Below are 22,554 nucleotides of genomic sequence, written 5' to 3'. Positions count from 1 at the left end.
TTGACCCACAGTGAAATAGGAAAACCAAGGATAGTGTTTAAATAGGTGTAGATGTATATTGTATTTGTGTACACCTTATATGTATACAACATAAGTATACATATATTTTGTATGTATGTATTTACATATAATCATACTTTTGATTTACATATAATCATTACATAATCATGCATATATATACATTTATATATAATCATATATATATGATTGTTTTGGAGCCACTGATCAAGGATTCAGCAAGCATGGTATAAGTCAACAGTCACTGCACCAACTTTATTTGAAAACTAATGTGGGAATACAAAATGAATAGGATATGGCCCCCTACTCTCAAATAGCTTGTCATTTAATGAGGAAGCAAGTATGTAAAGAAAAACCTGTAATATATAAAGGACAATGAAACAAGAACTTAAACAGAAATATAAGAAAAATTAGAAGTTAGTAAAAATTTTGACTGGCTTTAAAGGAGCTAGCATTTGAACTGGGCCTTTGAAGATGATTATAATTTCGAAAGGTTAAAAAAAAGGAAGAAGTCAAGCATTTCAAAGACAGGAAATAATATTAGCAAAATGTGCAAAACTTAAATGTCATTTAGCACATTAGCTATTGAAGTGCATGGTAAGTGGCGAAGTGAAGGGAGATAAGGCCACAGAATTGGATGAAGCCAGATCACAGTAGATGTATAGTTGTTTCCACTTTAAATTTTTAATATTGGAGGACTAAAGGTTTTAAGAAGGGAGAAATGCGATCAGACCTGTTTTAGAGCAAAAACTTATCAGTTTATGAAGGATAAACTATAAATGCCTGACTTTCCTGCATTCTGCTTTGGGGGTTTGGATTTACCATTATTAAAGCAAGTATTAAACTGTTGCATTGATTTTTTTAAAATTTAACTTTCCCACTACTAGATTTGAGTTTCTCAACATCAGAGAACTGTGTGTTAACAAATAAACTTCATTTTTTTAAGTGAATGAATGAATTCAGTCAGAGTAAAGAATAATGAAGGCCCAAAGATAATCCTTAAACGTTGTTATGGTCATTATTGAGACTTTGCAGAGGGCTTAGTTGTAAGGACATAATTAAAGAGAAAGGACACTAGTTTTGTGAAAAAAATGTTAAAGAGAAGAAGTAGTATTCTACAAAAGAAAATGTGTAGATGCAGTATAGTCTTCAACATGAAAAAAGATGTCCAGGAATTCTTCACCAGGAAAAAAATCTAAATTAGAGGAAGTGAAAGGGAGGTGACATGGGATGTTATTGGATGTGTGAGAAGACTAGCTCCCGTTTCTTCCACAGAGAGTTATTACCACCTTCTGCCAGTCTGCCTCCTAAGGTCTCTACCCTCTCCCTCTTCTCATTTCCCATTGCCACAGTCTTAGTCCAGGCAATCGTTTTCTTTTACCTACACCATTACAATAGCCTCTTAACAGATGTTTCAGGCTTTTCCACCTCAAATCTATTTGTCATTTATTTAGTTAGGAAATGTTACTAGGCACCTATTTTATGCCATGGCACAATTCTAGGTGTTGGAGATGGACAGACAAGGAACCTGCTCTGATGGAGCTTATACTTCCTTGGGGGAAGAAACTAAACAGGATTATGTGAAAGATGGTGATTAGACAGAGTCCTACTAGAGGCTGGGTGATCAAAGAAGCCTCTCTGAAGATATTTGAGCTGATATATGAAATGCAAGAGATATCCAAAGCGAGATCAGAGGGGATAACTAATACAAAGACTTTAAGGGTAGAACAAGCTTGGTATTTTCTAAAAAGAGAAGACAAATAGGTTAAGTATAGTGGAAGAGAAGAGTAAAATGAGTGCAAGGAAGTAGACAGGGACCAAAGCATATACATGTAAACGTGCAGATTTAAGATAACAGGCAATGATATATTTTGTTTTAAGGACAATTATAATCCATTGGAGAATCTTGAGCAGAGAATGGTATGGTATGACTAAAGGAAAATAAAAAAGCCAGCAAGGAAGGCATTCAAAAAACCGTCGTTATAGTTCAAACAGTACATGATGATGGCATGAACTAACATGTTAGAAGTGGAAGATTTGGTAATATATTTTGGAAGTTGAGTCATTTGGACTTGATGATAGATTAGATGATAAGAAATGATGGAAAGGTAAATCAAGACTAACTAGATTTGTGACTTATGCAAGTGGATAGATGCCCATATTTATTGGGGGAAGTATTAGCTTTTTGATGAGCAGGCTGTAATTTAATGAAGAGTTCCACTAGAGATGTCAGTCATTCAAGTGGGAGAGGTCAAGGAAGTCCTTGGATATAATGAGCCCAGAGTTCAGGTGGTGAGATTGGAGCTAAAGATATAAATTCTGGAGCTAGTTGTAAATAAGTGAATCTAGTTGAGATCTTCTTGTAAGAGACTATACAGAATAGAAGAGGGCCAAGGACAGAACCCTGAAGCCCTATTGAGAGGTCAAATGGAGGAGGAGCTAGAAAAAGATTTTAAGAAGGAATGACCAGTGAGGTAGAAGGAGAACCTAAAACAGAAGGTGCCCTGAAAACCAGGTTGAAGAATGTTTCTAGGAGTGGACATCATCAATTATTTCAAGTAGTGCTGGGAGGTCAAGTAAGATTTAGACAAAGGCATGAATGTTGGATTTTGAAACAAGGTGGTTGCTGGTGACCTCAACAGCAATTTCATTGAAGTAGTGTATTTATTTTAAAAGCCAATCGCTTTTCTTTTTAAAGTACTATACATACATGCATTTTAATTATGTCATAATTTGTACATATCTCCTGAAACTTCTTAAAGATTAAAGACAAGTTTAGAGTTTAGAGGAGTCGTACCTTTGCAAGATTTTCTTTTTCTGCCTTGATGTTAATAAACATGACCTATAGAAATTTCCTAAGTTATTCTTGAATTTCAAGGAGTAGAAACAATAACTTCAGTATAGTAATGGCTTTTTAACTTCTTTCATGTAGAAATTTCCTTTAGTATAACTTTAAGCTTTATCATCTTCTAAAGCAGCTAGTATTGCATCTCCCATCAGAATGTGGTTGTTACTTTCAGTCTCCTGAGACCTTGATACTTAGGACTTCCCAGTGAAATGCTTTTTTTCTATATTTAATTGCTTTTTGGTTTTTAAATTGGAATTTGTTGGATTTTTGTAATTCTTTAACTTAGTAACTGTGTGGTAAATTATTCTTTCTTAAAGTAGAATTTTAGGGCATAAATGCTGTTCAGTTTGTCCTCAGGAATATTCTTAGTTTTGTGGATTTCATTTTATATTTGTGACTGGTTTTTGGTATGCATACCATTTTAAATAACTATTGTATGTTTCAGACAGAGCTTGAGAATAAACTACAGCAGCAGTCAACACAAGCAGCACAGGAACTCACAGCAGAGAAGGAGAAAATATCAGTGTTACAAAACACCTATGAAAAAAGTCAGGAAAGTCTAAAACAGCTGCAGTCTGATTTCTATGGGAAGGAATCCGAACTTCTTGCCACAAGGCAAGATCTTAAGGTATAGTGAACTATATTGTATTATAAAAAGTTAGTAAATTGTTTATAGACATTAACTAAATGATTGATTTCAACCCAAAAGGGTAAGAGAATGTTAGTATTTGTGGAATGTCACACCTGTTTTCTATTACATTATTATTTTTGGAGTAACAAGCTTTTAAAAAATTATTTTATGATAAAATATTATATATGTAACTATAGGCATTTAAAAAGAACATATCTATAATAGGAAAATAATTTGGAAATATGCTAATTGCTACATTATAAGCTTATCTAAGAACTTTGCTGTCTTTATGTAAAAAAATAACTTTTAAAAAGTACTATTCTTAGAAAATCTAAGGAGTTTTAAATGTAAACCACTTGTGAAAATGCAAGAAATTTATTGTTGCTTGTCAGGGAATATTGACTCTAATTTTATATATTTGTTATCTTCCCAAAACCACTAGAATGCCTGATGATTAAAATTAGGAGATTATAGCTCAAAGTAAACTTACTCTTCATTATCTAAACATATGGGAACTTTATCCTCAACAATACTATATGATTATATAAAGCATCACGTTTATTAAAATGAAGGATATGGAAAAAGAGCAAACAGTTTTTATGTACTTTTTTTTTTTTTTTGGTCATGATGAAATGTTATACTTTTTGTTTCTTATGTTTGGATTTTTTTTGTTTAATTTAAAGTGTATTATTAAAAAAATCTAAAAATCATAGAATATTTACATATGTAATATATGTAAATATACTAAGTCTATATTTTATTCATAGACTGTGATAGGGAAGGCTTTATGAAGGAGGTAGGACTTGACCAGGTCCTGAAGGATATATAACATTTGAATACACAGAATGTCCTGAGAAAAATTATTTCACTCAGGGGCACATTTGAGATAAGGTGCTGCATTGGGAATGAGCAAAAGCCAGGAGTCAGTTAATATAATTGTCTTGCTAGAGTGCTGATTTGTGTTTAGAAGGTAATGTTAAAAAGGTTGAGATCAAATTGTGAAGTATCTTAGATGCCTAACCAGGATGACTGGACTTTATATTTTGGGGGAAAACTAAGAGTCTAAGCAGAGAAGTAAAATGAAGAAAATAGTATTTTAGGCAGCTTAACCTGCAAGTGGTTTATAGACGGCTTAGATTAGACCTGGGATAAACTAATGTTAGAGAGATTAGTTAAGAGAGTATCTCCCTTCTTTCCTTCATAAATTTCAGTGATCAAGGTGTGAGTTGATTAAAACTGGGATTAAATTTAAAGAGGATGGAACAGAAGAGATTTATGTGAGAGACATGATGAAACAAAAGGCCTGAATACATACAAGCTCTGAGGGAAGTGAAGAAATCAGTGGTGACTAATGATTTGACAAAGAAATAAGAAATTGGGTAAAAGAATTTTCATAGTGCCAATAGTAGAATATATATGGTTAAGTTGAAAATTAGTAAGAGTTGTTATAAGAAAAAAATACCACCTGAAACTTAGAAAGTGTCTTATTTGCTATGCTCTCTAAATTATTATTATTTTTTCCTTACAACACTATGGAAAGTCAGTAAAGTCCTGTGGAAGAGTTTTAGACTTTATTCTAAAGGCGGTAGAGAACCACTGAAAGAATTTGTCCAGATTTGAATTTTAGACCAATGACTGGTTACAGGATAAGGAATGTATTGTAGGGAGTCATGGCTGAAAGTAGAAACTAGAGAGGAGACTTTGCAGTAGTCCAGTTGCAGATGATGGTGGTGTGGGCTGGTAATAGTAGAGAATGTGGATGAATTTGAAGAATATTTAGGTGATAGAGGAGATGAAACTCGACTGATTGTAGAAGTCCTATGGAAACCACACTCCTTTTTTTTTTATTTTCATATGGATATATTTTACTCAAGAACATAACATAGTAACAGGACTTAGATCTCTTAAATCAATATTCTTTAATTTACCCAACAACTATTTTTATTATGTCTGAAAGTTACATCATATACTAATAGTTTTATACATGAAAGAATAATTCAAATGTAATTATGGGCAAAAGTAAAAGATAGAAAGATAAGGTCGTGGTGGAGTTTTGTAACTATTAAGAAGCCATGGATAGATCCTCTATCCAAAGCTTCCTTGTGTGGACTGAGGCCCGTATTGGTTTGTGACAGGCCTAGGGTTGCACAATAATAGAACCATGATTAGAGCACAGTTCTTCTGATTCATAGCCCTTTATTCTTTTATCATCATTTCACTAGAATTTTTTTACAAAATAGAATATTGTTAAATTCTATATTAATACTTCCAAAACACAAAGAATCTGAACTATTTAGGAAGTTATTATTTTTTTTTAAAGGAATAAATTCCTAGGGAAGTTCTAATGATATTATATAAGGCCAAAATAAGAGATGGTTATCAGCCATTATTTTTCTTGTGCTTCAGTGATGTTATATGATCTATGTAAGAGAGAGAGAGGTTCAGAACCTTATAACATGACACCTACTTAAGGCAAGGCTGCCATCTGTGGGCTGACAGTATACACCAAGACACCTGTAGAATGGAATATGACTGTCTGGCCTAATCTATGCCTTTAGCCCCATCTACTGGATTATTTTTGAAATACCAAATTTGTTGACTGGATATTTCAAATTGTCTGTGTTCTGTGCTAGTCTTTGTTGTTTAGGAAAGGTAGAAGTGGAATTTAACTGTAAAATTTCACCCTATGTGAAGTAAAAATTTTAGGGTAATAAGTTCAGAATTAAATATAAATCTTCTCAGCCTAGTACTCTTCTTTATGTCATTTCATCAGTCATCAAGAAAAAGTAATAACTAAAAATTTGTCTTTTATTTTGAAAGAAGAAAAGGAAAAATTGTTGAACAGACAAAAAATGTATTCATTCAGGGTCAAGGTTAATAGTTGATGTACTCAAGGATTTGCCTATTCCAATGGGAATGGATGGATTAAAGATAGCCCCAACTAAACCATTGAATAGGAGAGAAGAGGTCCCTAAGGGAAGGGATGCTGAGCAGGTAAAAATAACATGGTCTGCAACAAGAAACATAAAAGGAATATTTAAAATGTATGGCAGTATACCACTGAATGACAGATGAATATTCAGAGTCAAGGTAGAGTGATATGTCTTGGCATCTTCAGAAAAGAGTAATCCAAAATTTGAACTTGACTTTAATGATCTTATCACTGGATTTTTGTGAGTTTAAAATTTTATAGGCTTATTTAAACCATGAGCCTTTTGGAATTCTTGTTGTCAGAGATTGGGTGTACTGTTGCTTTGAGGCTCTAGCAAGCCTTTGTATTCTTTAGCTTTAGCTCAGGACCTTTATTACCAAATTCCAATTGCTATAGACTGTATGGACTAAGCATTGCCAAATTTTATTATTTTTATCTGACATCATTCTCACTCCTTGTGATACGTAAGTCAGTTCCCACATACACTATGGAGTCTTCTGTAAACACATTCTACAGAAAGCTCTCACACTCATCATTTTTCTGTGCATTTGGTAGATAGCAGATGCTCTGCTCCCTTGTACAGCTTTCATTTTACATGCTGGTTCCATTTTTCGGGCTACATAGCTTCTTTAAGTCAAGGACCATCTTATACCCTCATGTCTACTTTAGCAGTATATGCAGTTAATGGTTAGCTGCTTGATTAATAAAGGACTAGGTGAATTTAGGTCTTTCCTGAAAAAGATGCCTTAGGGTTGCTTCTTTGTATTCTCCTGGAAGCCACTGAAAATAGAAATTTAATTTATATCGGAAATATTTCTGAACTGAATTATTTGTAAGGAATAAACTTTCTCTTTCAGGAAGCTTAAGAAGCCCCTTAAATAAGATCTTTATTTGTTTATTTATTTTCATGTTTTTTTATTGACTGCTTACTATAGCCAAGTCTAAGCAGCATGAATTCTTCCTGAATTGTATCTTCCACTTCCTTTTCTATATATCTAGAATAAGAAAGATGAACTTATTCTAGGTGGTAGAAGAGCATCTTCAAGTTAGTTCCCTTTCCTACTGATTCTTAGCAGTAGCAGCTAAGAGTAGCAAGGTTTCTGCCATTTCTTTTACCTACCTCTTAATACCTCTTACCATATCTGCCCCAAATGAAACCTAAACAAAAAGCTTGCCCTTTCCCCCAGCTTTGGCTTCTCAAAATATTTGGGCCTTAAAACTGTGGACCGTGTTAACTGACAACATAACTTCTACCATATAGATGGGAAGTTAAGAGGGTAAGGCGATGGCCTTGTCAGAAAGAGTCTGGTTGACTTTTTTCTTTTAATTCACGTGATTAAGTTGGCAGACGTGAAATAGTTTTGTTTTGTTTTTTCCAAGACAGAAAACCTTTTTTTATTTATCAAAGGTTTTGGTATGTCAAGGGATGTCACAGGTCCTATAAAACATATATACACACATAACAACGTTTAACTATATCTTTTTAAATAGTTTTTTCATGTCTCTCCATGTCTTCTCTCTAACCATATCATATGTATATTCTCTGAGTTTGTTTGATATGGTCCCTACTTACTTAAAATTCCTTCATATCACTTAACCAGTAAATACTTATAGATTATTTCTAGAGGTTTAGATAATTACTTTAGCTTTATTAAGTATTTTATGCTATAATTTTTTCCCATTGGCAAGAGAGTTAATTGTCTAGCATTCTTTGTTTTTTCCATAATCTTACTGCAGGTATGGCACAATAAACTATCTTTTCATAGTTTATTGCTTTTCATTATGCTTATGTTAACTATATGTTTCTGTTGAAGTTTAAAAAAAATGATGTAATAATTTGAGGAAATTGTTTTTTATAAGTCTATAGAAGAGAAGCTTTCTCTAGCACAGGAGGACTTGATTTCAAACAGAAATCAAATTGGAAACCAAAATAAATTGATTCAAGAACTAAAGACTGCCAAGGCTGCTTTGGAGCAAGATGCGGCAAAGAAAGAACAGCAATTGAAGGAGCAGTTTAAAGCACTACAAGATATTCAAAAAGAAAAGGTATTTCATTTTCTGATGAAATCTAGAATCTTAAGAGTTGAAATGGCCATAGAGATTATCAGTCAAACCTCTTGCCCTCAGTATAGGCACCATCTTTATTTTCAGTAGCTCTCTCAGATGGACTTCTAGCCTTTAATAAAACACGGTAATTAGAATTTAATGCTAGGTTGTAGTTATTAAACTAGCCTTCTTTTCATTTCTATCCTTTTTTCTTAATGCTCTTTTTAGTTTTACAAACTAATCTGTTTTTCACACCATAGACCCTTGTTTATTCAAAAATATATATTATAGCCCCTTAACTATTTCTCGTATAACATGTTTTCCTCTAGATGTGAGAATGAGATAATAAAAGGTCTAGAAATAATTCTTAAGCTTATTAAGAATTACTACAATTAAGAACCATCATTTTCTAATGGGAAGTAGGGGTGTATTTTATATAAATGATGCTAAGTTATGAAGTTGAAAGCATTGTATTACATAACCAGTACATTTAAAAATCAGGTAAAATGCTATATGAAAGAGATATTCAGATTCTAGGGAACATTTTACTTTGGGTTTTATAATTCAAATCATATATTTTATAAGCTGATAGGATATTACTCTAAAGTCTATAATTTCTGAAGTTCTCGTTATATCTTAATTGTGCAATTTCTGAAATTCTCTTTAATGAAATTTGGGAATATTTTTGTGGGGTGGTGAAGCTGGTGAAGTTGTAATGAAATTCATAGTTTGTGCCTGAAGTTTAGAAAATTCTGACAGAACTATAGTTTATAGGCCTTTAATTGCAAGGGCTATAGATTAGGCAGATCTTGTTTTCGTTTTGCCTCTAAATTTAATGGATTATTTCACTTCTCTAAACCTTTGTTTGTTTACCTATAAAATGAGGATTAAAAAGAGCTACCTAGTATAGAGATTAAATTAGATAATATATAATACTCCTAGCTAGGTGTCTTCTATAAAGATAGTGATACTACTAATAATAAGAATGATAAGAGTATTAATAAGAGCAAGAATGGTAGTTTTAGTTAAATTTTATTCTTACTTTGGCCAGACAGTATTCTTACTTTGGCCAGACAGTATTCATTTTACAGTATTAATTTTAACTATTATTCTTATAATGATATTATTGTTCACATTGTATAAATAAGGACACAGAGGCAAGAGAAGGTGAGTAAATTGCTCATATTAACTTAGGTAGAAAAGGGCAGAGACAGTGTCATAAATAGTATCAGTCATTTTTATTACATTAATTTTAAAGTACTTTAAAATTATTTTTTAATATATCATTTTTCTATAGTCACTGAAAGAAAAAGAACTAGTAAATGAAAAATCCAAATCAGCAGATATAGAAGAAATTAAATGTAGGCAAGAAAAAGAAATTGCTAAACTAAGTGAAGAACTCAAGACTCACAAGCAAGAAAGCATAAAGGTATGTTAAGATAATCATTGTTCTTCCTTCTGTATTGTATGATTATTGTTTAACTTTTAAAAATATATATTATTTATTTATTGAACCTACTGTATACCAAGAACATTGTTTTGTTGTTTTTGACAAATTCTCTTTCTCTGGAGTACTGTTATGTTGCATACTATCTATATACTCATTGAAACTGTTACTTTTGTTTTCAGATTACTGAATAAAGCAAAGTAATGCTAAAAGTTGAGATTTTGTTGAGATGATAATCAAGAGTGCTCTTGATTTAGAAAGTCATGTTTGTTAGGTAGTCGACTTCAAAATATGTAAGAGTTTAGAGTTAAGATTTTAAGGGATTCCGTTTCTTCAATTGTTTTCTTCCTAAAATCCTTTAATAATTGTTTGAATATTTTTTCCTGTCCTAAGCATAGATAGGGTGCCAGTTGAAGAAACTAATTCATAATTTGCTCTGGAAAATGTTATTCATTTTCTTAAAGAAAGGTTAGATTCTCTTGAGTCCTCTCATAGTACCTTTGATGTCTATGAGTATACTTATAATTTTGTTTTATAATTATCTCTATATTATGTCATTATGTTCTTCCTGATTGTGACTTTCTTAAAGCATGGTTGTATCTAATTCATCTTTGTATATATCCCCAGGATCTCACACAGTGTGTGATGCTTAAATAGTAACCAATATATACTTGCTAAGTGAAGAAAGGGAAATAGAGGGTAGAAATTTTTCCCATAATTCAATCAAAGCATGCATGCAAACTGTCACTCAAATTTAAATGATTGTTGAGCAGGAAGTACATTATCTTGCATCTTTTTAGCAAATTGTTTGAAATACTTAACTTTAAGGAACTCATTAGAGAAGAAGCTAAAACATGTTGTATATATTGTTGTGATAATTTGCATAAGTTTCAGCTACATTTTGAAATATTTACTATAAAGGATAATTTATTTTTGGCCTTTTTCAATAGGAGGTAACAAATCTCAAGGATGCCAAACAGCTTTTGATTCAGCAGAAATTAGAGCTTCAAGGGAAAGTAGATTCCCTGAAAGCAAACCTTGAACAGGAGAAGAGAAACCAGCAAATGCTAAAAGAACAGGTGAAAAAGGAAGAAGATGAGCTCAAGAAAGAATTTATTGAGAAAGAAGCTAAACTGGTCAGTAAGTTAATGGTGGGGAGTGTGTTTTGTACATGATTTTGTAAATCAATTCAGTAAGAGGATTTTTCTACCTAGAAGTTATAATTCAAATTCTCACCTAACATTTTAATTTTTAAAAAAGGAGATCCGATTTATTTAAATAGCTGACGCATGATTGGAAATATTTTATTCTGTAATTATATTTTGGTTTATATAAGCAAAAATCCAATAAAATATAATTCAAAAAAAAGAAAAAGAAAAGAAAAGAAAACCATTTAGTGCCAGAAAAAACATACCCATAACACTGTAGACTGAGGTAAATGGTGTGAATGCTAATCATGTTAAACTCATTTGTTTGGTCAAAGTGAATGTTGATAAGAGAGAACGGAAACTTCCATTTAAAATTACGATGACTAAAGCCTACTTTTCCTTCCCTAAGTTGTGCACGCCAAATGGGAAGCATCTGGCTTTCCTTTATTGGATTAAGTCCAAATATCCCCAGATAACTTGACCAGTGAATATTTTAGTTGAAGAATTACAATTTCAAATTCACACAGTGAGTTGAAGTATTTTATTGATTTTTGGCAGGTTGACAGAGACTAAAGGATTTATGTGGAATTTGAGACATTAAGAAAAATGCTAGCTTTGTCTCCAGGGCAGTTTGCCATCCCTACCTATATGTTCTTCCCCTGCTCTAGTGGAAAAGGAAAATCTCAAATTGCTTTACTTTAGCTTGATCTCATAAGAGGCTTGCCGACCATCATTTTAGCATTATGGCCTTTGAGCCCATTCGAATTACAGAGATGTGTGTGGACTCAATTTCATTAGTGTATACTGAAACATATTATCTTGTCTTTTTTTCCTGAAGAAGTAATATTATTTGTGTTGCCAATATTTTAAATTCAATAACTAAAATTTATTTTGAACTACTTTTGTAATAGTTTTTTTCTCACCGTTTTTCCTTTTCTCAGCATTCTGAAATAAAAGAAAAAGAAGTAGGAATGAAGAAGCATGAAGAAAATGAAACTAAACTTACCATGCAGATTACAGCATTAAATGAGAATTTAGGCACTGTGAAGAAGGAGTGGCATTCTAGTCAACGGAGAGTTAGTGAACTCGAGAAGCAGACAGATGATTTACGGGGTGAAATTGCAGTATTAGAAGCAACAGTTCAAAACAATCAAGACGAAAGGAGAGCACTACTAGAAAGGTGATTGATTTCTAATAAAATTAATTTATTTTCATTCTAATGATATAAAGGTTGTCATATTCCACATTTTTAAAGTAGAAAACGAGTCTTGGGAAAGTATAGAGCTCCTGCACGAATTTAAGTAGCCATTTGAAAACTAATCCTTAAAACAATCAGATAGTAGAAATTAATATGTTATATTTAAAGTTACTAAAGTAGTTAATTATCTGTGTTCTAGAAGGGTCTTGAATGATTTTTTAAAATTATCTCTTCGCAATCTATTCTAGATGTCTTAAAGGAGAAGGTGAAATTGAAAAGCTTCAGACCAAAGTACTAGAATTGCAAAGAAAGCTGGATAATACAACTGCAGCAGTGCAGGAGCTGGGCAGAGAAAATCAGTCTCTTCAAGTAAGTCATGCGGTGATGTGAGGCAATGTTTTGGTCTAGCATTTACCTCTTAGTAAAAAGCATATTTTCACCCTTTAAAAAAACCTCATTTATTTGATAAATACTTTTGAGTGATTATTGTCTATGTAACAGTATTATAGACACTATAGGTTATTAAATATAAGGGAGAAAGAACTTGTTTAAGAGACTCATGGGGTCAGTTAGAGAGCTGTGTCATTCATGAGTTGTCAATACTGGGAAAAGCCAAAAGCACCAATGAATAGATCAGTGGCTATGAATATTTGAATATGTGCTCAGAGTCTCAAGGGAGGATTGATTTTTAGGGTTAGAATGGCTGGGAAATCACCAAAGCTTAGAAATTACCAATGCCTTTAGGAATAAAATTTGATTTGAGTGATTGATGACTGATTTGTCATTCAGACTTAAAAATGTAGCAGCTTTTGAAAATGGAAGTTGATCAAAAGACTTCTCTTTTTTTACTTTTAATACTAATTTTTATTTTTTAATTACAGTTGACATACGGTATTATATTAGTTTCAGGTATACAGCATCGTGATTAGACATTTAAATAATTTACAGTGTGATCACCCCAATAAATCTAGTGCCTATCTGACAACATACATGGTTATTACAATATTTTTGACTATATTCTTCATGCTATGCTTTACATCTTCATGACTTTCGTAACTGCCAATTTGTACTTCTTAATCCTTTCCCCTTTTTTACCTGCTCCGCCCAACCTCACTCCCATATGACAATCATCAAAATGTTATCTGTATCTATGAGTTTGTTTCTGTTTTGTTTGTTTTGTTTCGATTGCTGAGCAAGATTTCATTCATTTTTATGGCTGAGTAATATTCCATTGTATATATGTACCAACTCTTCTTTATGCATTCATTTATTGATGGACAGCCAGGTTGCCTCCATATCTTGGCTGTTGTAAATAATGCTGCAATGAACACATGGATGCACATGTCCCTTCAAAGTAGTGTTTTGGGTTTCTTTGGTTAAATACTCAGAAGTGGGATTACTGGGTCCTTCTTTGTCTCTTGTTACAGCCTTTGTTTTAAAGTCTGTTTTGTCTGTTATAAGTATTCCTACCCTAGCTTTCTTTGCTTATTTGTTTCCATTTGCATGAAATATCTTTCCATCCCTTTTTCAGTTTGTGTGTCTTTTGATCCGAAGTGAGTCTCTTGTAGGCGGCATACATAAGAGTTTTGTTTTCTTATTCAGCCGCCTTATCTTTTGATTGCAGCATTTAATCCACTTACATTTAAAGTAATTTTGATACATATGTAGTTATTCATCTTTTTTATCTTTTCTTTTTTCTTCTTCTTCTTAAAGAAGTCTTCTAACATTTCCTGTAATACTAGTTTGGTGAACTCCTTTAGCTTTTTCTGGTCTGGGAAGCTCTTTATCTGTTCTTTGATTCTCAATGACAGCTTTGCTGGGTAGAGTAAACTTGGTTGTAGGTCCTTGCTTTTCATCACTTTGACTATTTCATGCTAATCCCTATTGGCCTGAAAAGTTTCTGACAGTCTTATGGGATCTCCTTTGTAGGTAACTAATTGCTTTTCTCTTGCTACTTTTACAATTCTCTCTTTGTCTTTAAGCTTTGGTATTTTAATTATTGGTGTGAGCCTCTTTGGATTCATCTTGTTTGGGACTCTCTGTGCTTCCCAGGCTTGTATGTCTATTTTCTTCACTAGGCTCGGGAAGTTTTCTGTCATCGTTTATTCAAATAGGTTTTCAATTTTTTGCTCTCTCTCTTCTCCTTCTGGTACCCCAATGATGTGAATGTCGTTATACTTGATGTTGTCCCAGAGGCCCCCTAAACTATCCTAATGTTTTGGATTGTTTTTCTTTTTGCTGTTCTGTGAGTGTTTTATGCTACCTTATCTTCTAAATCACTGATTCAGTTCTCTGCTTTATCTGATCTACTGTTGATTCTCTGTAATGTAGTCTTCATTTCAGTTATTGTATTCTTCATTTCTGACTGGTTCTTTTTTATTTCTATCACTATTTATGTGTTTCCTATCTCTTTGTTAATGTTCTCACTGAGTTCATCTACTCTTCTGCTAAGTTCATTGAGCATTTTTATAACCAGTGTTTTGAACTCTGCATCTAATAGACTGCTTGTGTCCATTTTCTTTAGTTCTTTTTTTGAGCTTTGTTCTGTTCTTTCATTTGGGACATGTTTCTTTCTATCCCCATTTGGGTTGCCTTCCTGTATTTGTTTCAATGTATTAGTAGGGCTACTATGTATCCCGGTCTTAGTAGAGTTGTTTTAAATAGTAGGTGTCCTGTGGGGGCCTAGTGGTGCAGGCTTCCCGGTCCCCTGAGCTGGGTGCTGTAGGATTGTCTTATGTATGGTTTGTGTGTGCCCTCCTGTTATAGTTGAGTTTGGTTGCTCTTTGTACATCAGTGAGAGGGATTGACTCTCATGCTGATTGGTTCTGAGGATTGGCTGGTGACTCTAGTAGAAGAGCTGTTGTGCAAGAGCTAACACTACCGAGCAGGATTCACTTTAGCAGGGCTCTGGTGCCTTCCTAGTCTTCCCTTTGGGTATGTCCTCCTCGGATGTGGCCCCAGTGGTGCTCCAGCTCTGACCAAAGTATTTCCTATTTTTAAAATTTTATTCCATTATGCATATAGTCAAAATTTTATAAAACTCAAGCACTGAATTAGAAAGTATCAATCATTCTTTAAAACACTGAATATTATAATGTATTAAAACTTTTTTTTAATAGATCAAACATACACAAGCATTGAATAGAAAGTGGGCTGAAGACAATGAAGTACAAAACTGTATGGCCTGTGGGAAAGGCTTTTCTGTAACAGTGAGACGGGTAAATGATTTTGTTTATATTGCCATGGTTATGAATTTTATTCCTTAATGTTTTAACCATCAACAGATTAAAAAAAATTTTACATTTTTTGGTGAATTTACAACCACATAGAATAATTAAATTTTGTGCAGTTTAGTTTGTGGTTAGTATATATGTTTCAATTTTAGTTTTAAATTTAGTCATTACCTTCTTACTGAGTTACTACTCTCTGGAATAATCTTTTTCTGAATAAGTGTACCAATATTAAACTCATATGTTTTAGTCATCATTGGGTTCTTTTAAAGGAAGAAAAAACAGAGATAGAAAAAGAATATTCTAAATAATACCATCATTTGATGTTTTAAGTTTATATTCTTATTGAAGAAATTATGTTTGAAACATTTGGCAAATAGTAATAGTTTTTCACCTTATAGAGGTACTTTACTGACACTTTAAAAGCCACCTGTTTTTTTGAGAATTCCATGATAAAATCCATATAAATGTTTAGCAAAGTATCTGATAAATAGGAAACATTCAGTTTAACTAAGGGATTAAATTGGCATATTAAAATATTATGTTATTAAGTATAACACTAATTACTTGAAAATTAATATACCTTAACAGTGCAGTTTGCAGTATTCTTGTAGTCTCATAATATATTTGGTGTAGTTTCTGTGCTTAATATTGCTTAATTTTTGTCATTTACAGCATCACTGCAGACAGTGTGGAAATATCTTCTGTGCTGAATGTTCAGCCAAAAATGCCTTAACTCCTTCTTCTAAGAAGCCTGTTCGTGTCTGCGATGCATGTTTCAATGATTTGCAAGGATAATGGGTTATCATAACTTCAGAGTACTATTACACTAACATTAGATTTTTAATAAATGTACTTAATAGAGGTCTTGGACTACTATTTGATTTGGACAGTGGTTGCAATACTAGACCAAATTAGAATTCGTATATTTTGGAATGTTACCAATATCAAGTAAAACTCTTCTATTTTTGTGCAACTTGGGCTCATCTTTCATTATTTTTTTCCATTGAACCCCTGGAACAGCTTTCATGCCAAGTCTAGAATTAGCAAATGAAATGTAAATAAACTTTGGACAGAAAATATCGATGTATTTTTTTAAATATTATTTCATTATTCACAAATGACATGAATACACTTCCATAACTTGCTTCTTCTTTCTCCCAAATTTAGTGTACAGAAATGTACATAAACTATATTATCACATCATATATGTTGCACAATAACACATTAACTATATTAAATATTCTCTTCGTGAAGTTATGCACAGAACTATACAATTTTTGACTCTCTTTTTTTCTTATATATAGTTCCATTATGTTACATTATGTTATACATTTATTACTTAAGTGTTGTAAACACAGTTTATGTCAAAATATATATTAACGATGAACTCAAACACGGTTTTTGTTTTAACAATACTGATTAAATTCTCTTTGGGTGGATTTTATGAAAACCTCTGTAAAATCAATTTGCTTACTTTATAGTTATCCTGAAGTTGTATTTTAAAGATTAGGGTTAATTTTTCTTTTTCTTTTTTTTCTATATTATTTTTAAATTCTCACATATTCTCCATTCATCCTACAAAGTTTCTCACATTCACTCTAGTTGGAGAATAAATAATAGAAATTTTTTAAAGATCCTGTTCTCACTTTCTTGTAAGTGGAAATTCTTCTGAGATTAGCCTTTATTTTATTCCTTTACTTTGTCTCTCTAGTATCTTCAGGAATCTACGGTTTTGTTTTGTTTTGTTTTTTAATGGACCTTCTTTTTATCTTTATTTGATTTAACCTTCCCAAGTATAGCCTCAGCTTTACTATAATTGTTTTATAATTTTTGCATCTTAAAGCCAGTGATATTGCTATAGGCTTATCTGTGAAATATAAACTGGTAAAGAAACATTAAATATTCTACTTTATATTTTCTTCTTACTTAATGGGGAAGAGTTTTTAAAAGTTGTGAACTTAAAATGGTTATTTTGGGGTTCCACATCAACTGGTAAATCTTTTTACTTTGCAAAAATAATACTGTGTATTTACCTTGAAGTAATAGCTGAAGAATAGAGTTTCACCAAAAACAAATGTATTTCGGAATACCAAAGTTATAATCAGAATTGAAACAGAATAGCTAATTATAGATAATTAAAAATTAGCTTATTTGTATGCTGACAGTGGAACTGAACTTTAAATTATCATAGTTTTATTAATTTGGAAAATAGGAAAACATCTGAAGAGAGAAGCCATTAATATTGGTTTATTACCCTTTCTAGAGAAGAAATGTTAAATTATACATTTGTTCAGTACAATTATTTGGTAGTAAGAGCAGGAAAGGATGGGAGTTAATATTTCATTTACAATAAATAGTTTATAATATATACTTGCTTTCAAATATGACAAAATGAAATTATCATGTTTATGCTATACCTATAACATACATAAACTAAAAGAGATTGTCACATAACCATTAATGTAAACCCTATTGTCGGTAGCTGTTAAGGACTCTGATTGAAGCCTTGGACTTGGATAAACATATATCTTTTAGCATATATAATTAAGAAATACAAAGGTTCTTTATTAAAAATAATACTTGGATTATATAAAATGAGCCAAAATTATGCATTTTCATATAAATTTTTTTAAATAGTCAATTCTACACTTTCACATGTAAGTGACAATGTGTTAGAAAAATAGATATTAACAGCACCATCTGTTATTAATTCTTTTAGGTAATAAAACTTCATAAGAATTCTTCTGGATTAGAATATTTGGGTACAATTGGGTCTAATTGGGTACACTGAAGGCCTTTTCCCTTATTTCCCTGCCCACACTGTCATAAAAAGATTGTGGAGACAACAAATAAAACCATAGGTTTCATCTAGCTAATCTCATTTCATAAGTCCTGAATAATTTATCATAGGCTATTATACTAATAATATTAGAAATGAAGGCTAATACTTTTGTTGTGAACTCTCACTAAAGTGTTTTGGAAACAAAAATTAAAGGTTTTTTTTTCTTTTAATTAAAGTCATCTTTTGAGTCCTTACTGACTCTATATTTTAGATATCTGCTGGTACTATTTATATGTCAGTGAGTTAGAACGGTATGGAGTCCCAGCTCACGGCTCTAATACAAGGCTTATTGGCATCACATGTTAGTAAATTCCAAATCCAGCACAGAAATGTGAGCTAGAATCAAGTCTTGCTGGGTTAGTGTACAATAAACTATGTCTATGGAACTGTTTAATAGAAAAAAGATGAAGCAGCTGTTACGGGATTTGTTTCTTTAGAAGGAAAAGTGGGAAACAAACACAAAAACCTCAAAGCAGTGTACAAATGACATTTTGTTCAACTACCTCTTAAAGTGGTATTAGCTAGTTTGATAGTTTCCTCACAGTAATGTTAAATAGTAACTGCCAAATTTGTTAGTTTCCCATCTCTCTTAAAAAGGTTTTATGATTATTTTATAGTTTTGAGAACTTTAAAGTCACTTTTTTTTAACCTTGCATTTGCATAAAAATGTTTAGCTTTTAAGTGGACAGCAAATTATGATCATATATTTTGATATTTATGACCTATTTGACTATAGCAGTTTTTTTTAATGCACTTTGGCTATAAAACCATGGATGACTTGACCCATAAGATTTAAATGTGCCATCCATTTAGTTTTTCTAGACATGGGCTTGATGAATGGTATTCTGTAATTATAATGTGCCACACATTATTGTATCTTAATTGCCCTTTGCCTGAATTTTAATGATCAATTTGTTATTGTTGCAGATGTGAATATTGTGCATAAACTTACTAAATTCATGTAAAATTGTATAAAATAGAATTGGAAATAGCTAAGTTCTTTCTGTGTAGGAGTAATGAATTTATTGTAACATGATGCAATTATGTATATGACATTCTGTACTTCTTTGAACTGGATCATATATTCATATTTTCTGTAGATACTTTTGCATGGATATTTTCTCATTTAGTTTTTGGATTATTTGTATTGTGTTTATTACTTGTGATTATGTAGTTGTGCCTTATTTTGTGAGAGAGTTTAGCTCAGTAAATACTGTAATTTCTAAACTCAGTGATTGGAAGGTTACTGATTATAAATGTAACTGATAAATTACATGACAGCATTTAAATCTGTGTAAAGAACAATGGAAGGATCCTTATTATTGCTTTTGTTTTTTTTTAATATGTTAAAGATGATATTAAAAAGACATTTCTTTCTAGTAGATGTATTCTTTGACTATAAATTATTTTGCCTATTTAAAAAGAGAGCAAACTATTAACCATTCAGCAATTTATTAACAGAATGTTAAAAATTTGCACTTGGATATAGACAGTGGATAAGCTTTAATGTTCAGCTTAGAATAGTAATTAAGTTCATAATTTCAAGGGAAATTATTAATGCCATTTTGCTTAAGACATTCTCTTTTTTATTCATTATTGTGAAGAATTAACAGAACTACAGAGAAATATTAAACAATTTAACCCCTTTCATTGTATATCTAAATTTAATACTTTCGTGAAGGCTCCATGTAGCATTATTTTTTATCTTTTTTCTCCCTGGGAGCCAAAGTTCCAGAAGTGTTTTTTTCATTTTACCCTCTGGAGAGTTTACTGTGTATATCCTCAAGCACTTCATCTAGTACATATTAGACATGTTCTTTTGTGAGCTTTATAGAATTCCAGTTTAAATATAGAGCATATTCTTTTTAAAAATTTTGTTTTACTGTGGTAAGAACGCTTACCATGAAATCTGCCCTTGTGACATTCTTTTAAATATACAGTACAGCAGATCTCTACAGCTTACTCATCTTGCTTAACTGAAACTTTATGCCCATTGATTAATAACTCCCCATTTCCCTCTCTTCCCAGCCTTTGAAAAAAAGAGAAATGGTAATTCCATTTGATTCTTCGATTTTATGGATTTGACTATTATTAGATACCTCATATAAGTGGAATAATATAGTATTTGTCTTTCTGTGACTGGCTTATTTCCCTTAGCAAAATGTCCTCAATGTTCATTCATGTTGTCATGTATTTCAGAATGTTTTCTTTTTTTAAGGCTGAATAGTATTCCATCCTATACATATATGCCATATTTTCTTTATTCATTCATCTGTCAATGTACATAAAGATTTTTTCCACATCTTGGCTGTTATGAATAGCACTGCAATTAGAGTGCTAATATTTCTTTGTGTATAGCATATTCTCAAGCTATTTTACTTTCTTGATGTTAATTTAGTTAATATTTTTCTCTTGACATTTTAGAGAGAAACTAGCCTTTTACATATATGAATATATGGTTACTGGACTCATGGGACTAAAGGAATCTTGAGAGATCACCTTGTCCTAGTTCATTGCCCTTTTTCTAAGTCAGCTTATATCTAAAAATCCCTGCAAGATGATTGTTAATTTTTTCTAAAAATATCTATATACATTATTTTTTGGCCAGAAATTTTTTCCTAAATCTTCTATATTGTCTTCTGAACATAAATTGCTTTCGATCTCATCCAGGTCCCATCACTAGAAACTCGCTTGAAGTCTATTGTCCCCTATTTTATTTCTCATTTATTTTTAGACATTAAAAGTAGTTATCACTTTCCAGGTTTTCCTTTTATTTTCACTTACTCCTATAAATGTCTGACATTATTACACAGAGACTATGATGCTCCCTTGTGATAATACTTGGCCTTTGAGCAAGAGCCTTTGTGCTACACTTGTCTGTACTGCCTGGTTTGTATTTTTCTCAAAGAATTAACTATACACATGACTTCCTCAAGAATCATCTTCTTTATCCCATTCTCTGACTTAAAAAAGATCAATTAAGGTATCATTTGTCTTGTAGCCCAAGTTGATAAATTTGCTACTTCCATTGTGTAAATTGTACAAGGTACCATGGCTAAAACTGAAATTTGTGGATTTCCATTATATATAACCTGACCATCAAAACTAGTTCCTTAAATGCAATTAATAGCATATTTCACCATGATAGCATAATACTTCAAGCTGCCTTTCTTAATAAAATTTCTATGAAGTTTCAAGTCCTGCCAAATAAAGCTAAGTGGCTGTACTGTGCTAAAACACACACACGAACACATACACGCAACCCTACCCCACTCAAAACCAGAAAATTTTATGACAAACCATCATTCTTCAAAAAATGAGGTTTAGAGAAAAATATCTTACTGTTTCTAAAAAAATCGCCCACGTGAAAGTGTTAACCTGTAGAACTGGAATAGATATTTGCTTTTTCTTTCTTAAAATAGTGGAATTTAGTCTTTGGAATTTTCTACTTCCAAGTTAGAATATTATAAAATATACCTGAGATAAATAAACTGTTGGAGAACAGGAATTTAAAAACTGCTATTAAAATGTAGACCTTATTTATTGCTTAATATATTAAAACAGCAATCAAACTTTGTATCAGAAGAATTACCAATGTGTGTGAGGTAGGACTATACAGCAGTAAGACTGATTTAGAAGCCATGTAGGAAAGTCGTTTTCAAGATAGACATACACTAAGTAAGATGCTGCTGGAATTGCTACTGCATACAAGCAGTATTTCCTTCTCCACTCCAGTTATCTGATCGCTCACCCTTTACAAATTATAGCACCATACTTTACTCTTACCCCTTGTAAGCCTGACTGAAACATTTTAAGGTAGTCTGAATATCAGTATGTACTTGCCAAGAAATTCCTCAGGGTTCAAATTCGTTGCAGTCATTATTCCTCGATATTGAGTATTTTACTATCTAAAATTCTCAAATTCTGGAACTCCTTTAAAAATCACATTCCTCTCTAGCTCATCACTAAGTGTTAGGAAAGTTTGAATGAAATAATATCTTAATCCCTCATATATAAAAAGTTTGCTTTACGTTCCTAAATTTCAGAGGATTCTACAGGCGATGTGAATAAAGATATTTTCTTGGTTTCCTGCCTCTTGATGAAGCAAGAGATTGCTGATGTTATTTGTGTCATCCATGTTTTCTGTAAAATAAATAAATAATAAATAGATAAATAAATAGCAAACATCCATTCATCCATACGTAAATACA

General features: G+C 31.9%; 2 protein-coding genes across 13 annotated transcripts in view; one reads left to right on the top strand and one right to left on the bottom strand.

Moving 5' to 3' along the window:
- Nucleotides 1-19,725, top strand: part of EEA1 (early endosome antigen 1) — a 104,982-nt gene extending 85,257 nt beyond the window's left edge. For all 3 annotated transcript variants that reach the window (XM_006923826.3, XM_025040949.1, XM_025040950.1), the window contains 8 exons: nt 3,312-3,494; nt 8,290-8,475; nt 9,773-9,904; nt 10,873-11,058; nt 12,012-12,250; nt 12,517-12,637; nt 15,388-15,486; nt 16,174-19,725. In XM_006923826.3, the coding sequence (XP_006923888.1) occupies nt 3,312-3,494; nt 8,290-8,475; nt 9,773-9,904; nt 10,873-11,058; nt 12,012-12,250; nt 12,517-12,637; nt 15,388-15,486; nt 16,174-16,296 (1,269 nt within the window). In that variant the 3' untranslated portion in view covers nt 16,297-19,725. The remainder of the gene's footprint in view (nt 1-3,311; nt 3,495-8,289; nt 8,476-9,772; nt 9,905-10,872; nt 11,059-12,011; nt 12,251-12,516; nt 12,638-15,387; nt 15,487-16,173) is intronic.
- Nucleotides 19,726-21,851: 2,126 nt separating this feature from the next.
- The window catches only part of PLEKHG7 (pleckstrin homology and RhoGEF domain containing G7), a 59,215-nt gene continuing 58,512 nt past the window's right edge, over nt 21,852-22,554 (bottom strand). For all 10 annotated transcript variants that reach the window (XM_025040979.1, XM_025040978.1, XM_015598574.2 and 7 more), the window contains one exon: nt 21,852-22,486. Coding sequence is in view for 9 of the 10 variants with exons in the window: in XM_015598574.2 (XP_015454060.1) it covers nt 22,379-22,486 (108 nt within the window). In the remaining variant the exon portion in view is untranslated. The remainder of the gene's footprint in view (nt 22,487-22,554) is intronic.

The sequence above is a fragment of the Pteropus alecto genome, unplaced genomic scaffold (genome assembly GCF_000325575.1).
Source record: "Pteropus alecto unplaced genomic scaffold, ASM32557v1 scaffold76, whole genome shotgun sequence".
NCBI classification, from domain to species: domain Eukaryota; kingdom Metazoa; phylum Chordata; class Mammalia; order Chiroptera; family Pteropodidae; genus Pteropus; species Pteropus alecto.
The sequence above is the reverse complement of the archived record's forward strand: the minus strand, read 5'-3'. Positions and strand labels throughout refer to the sequence as shown.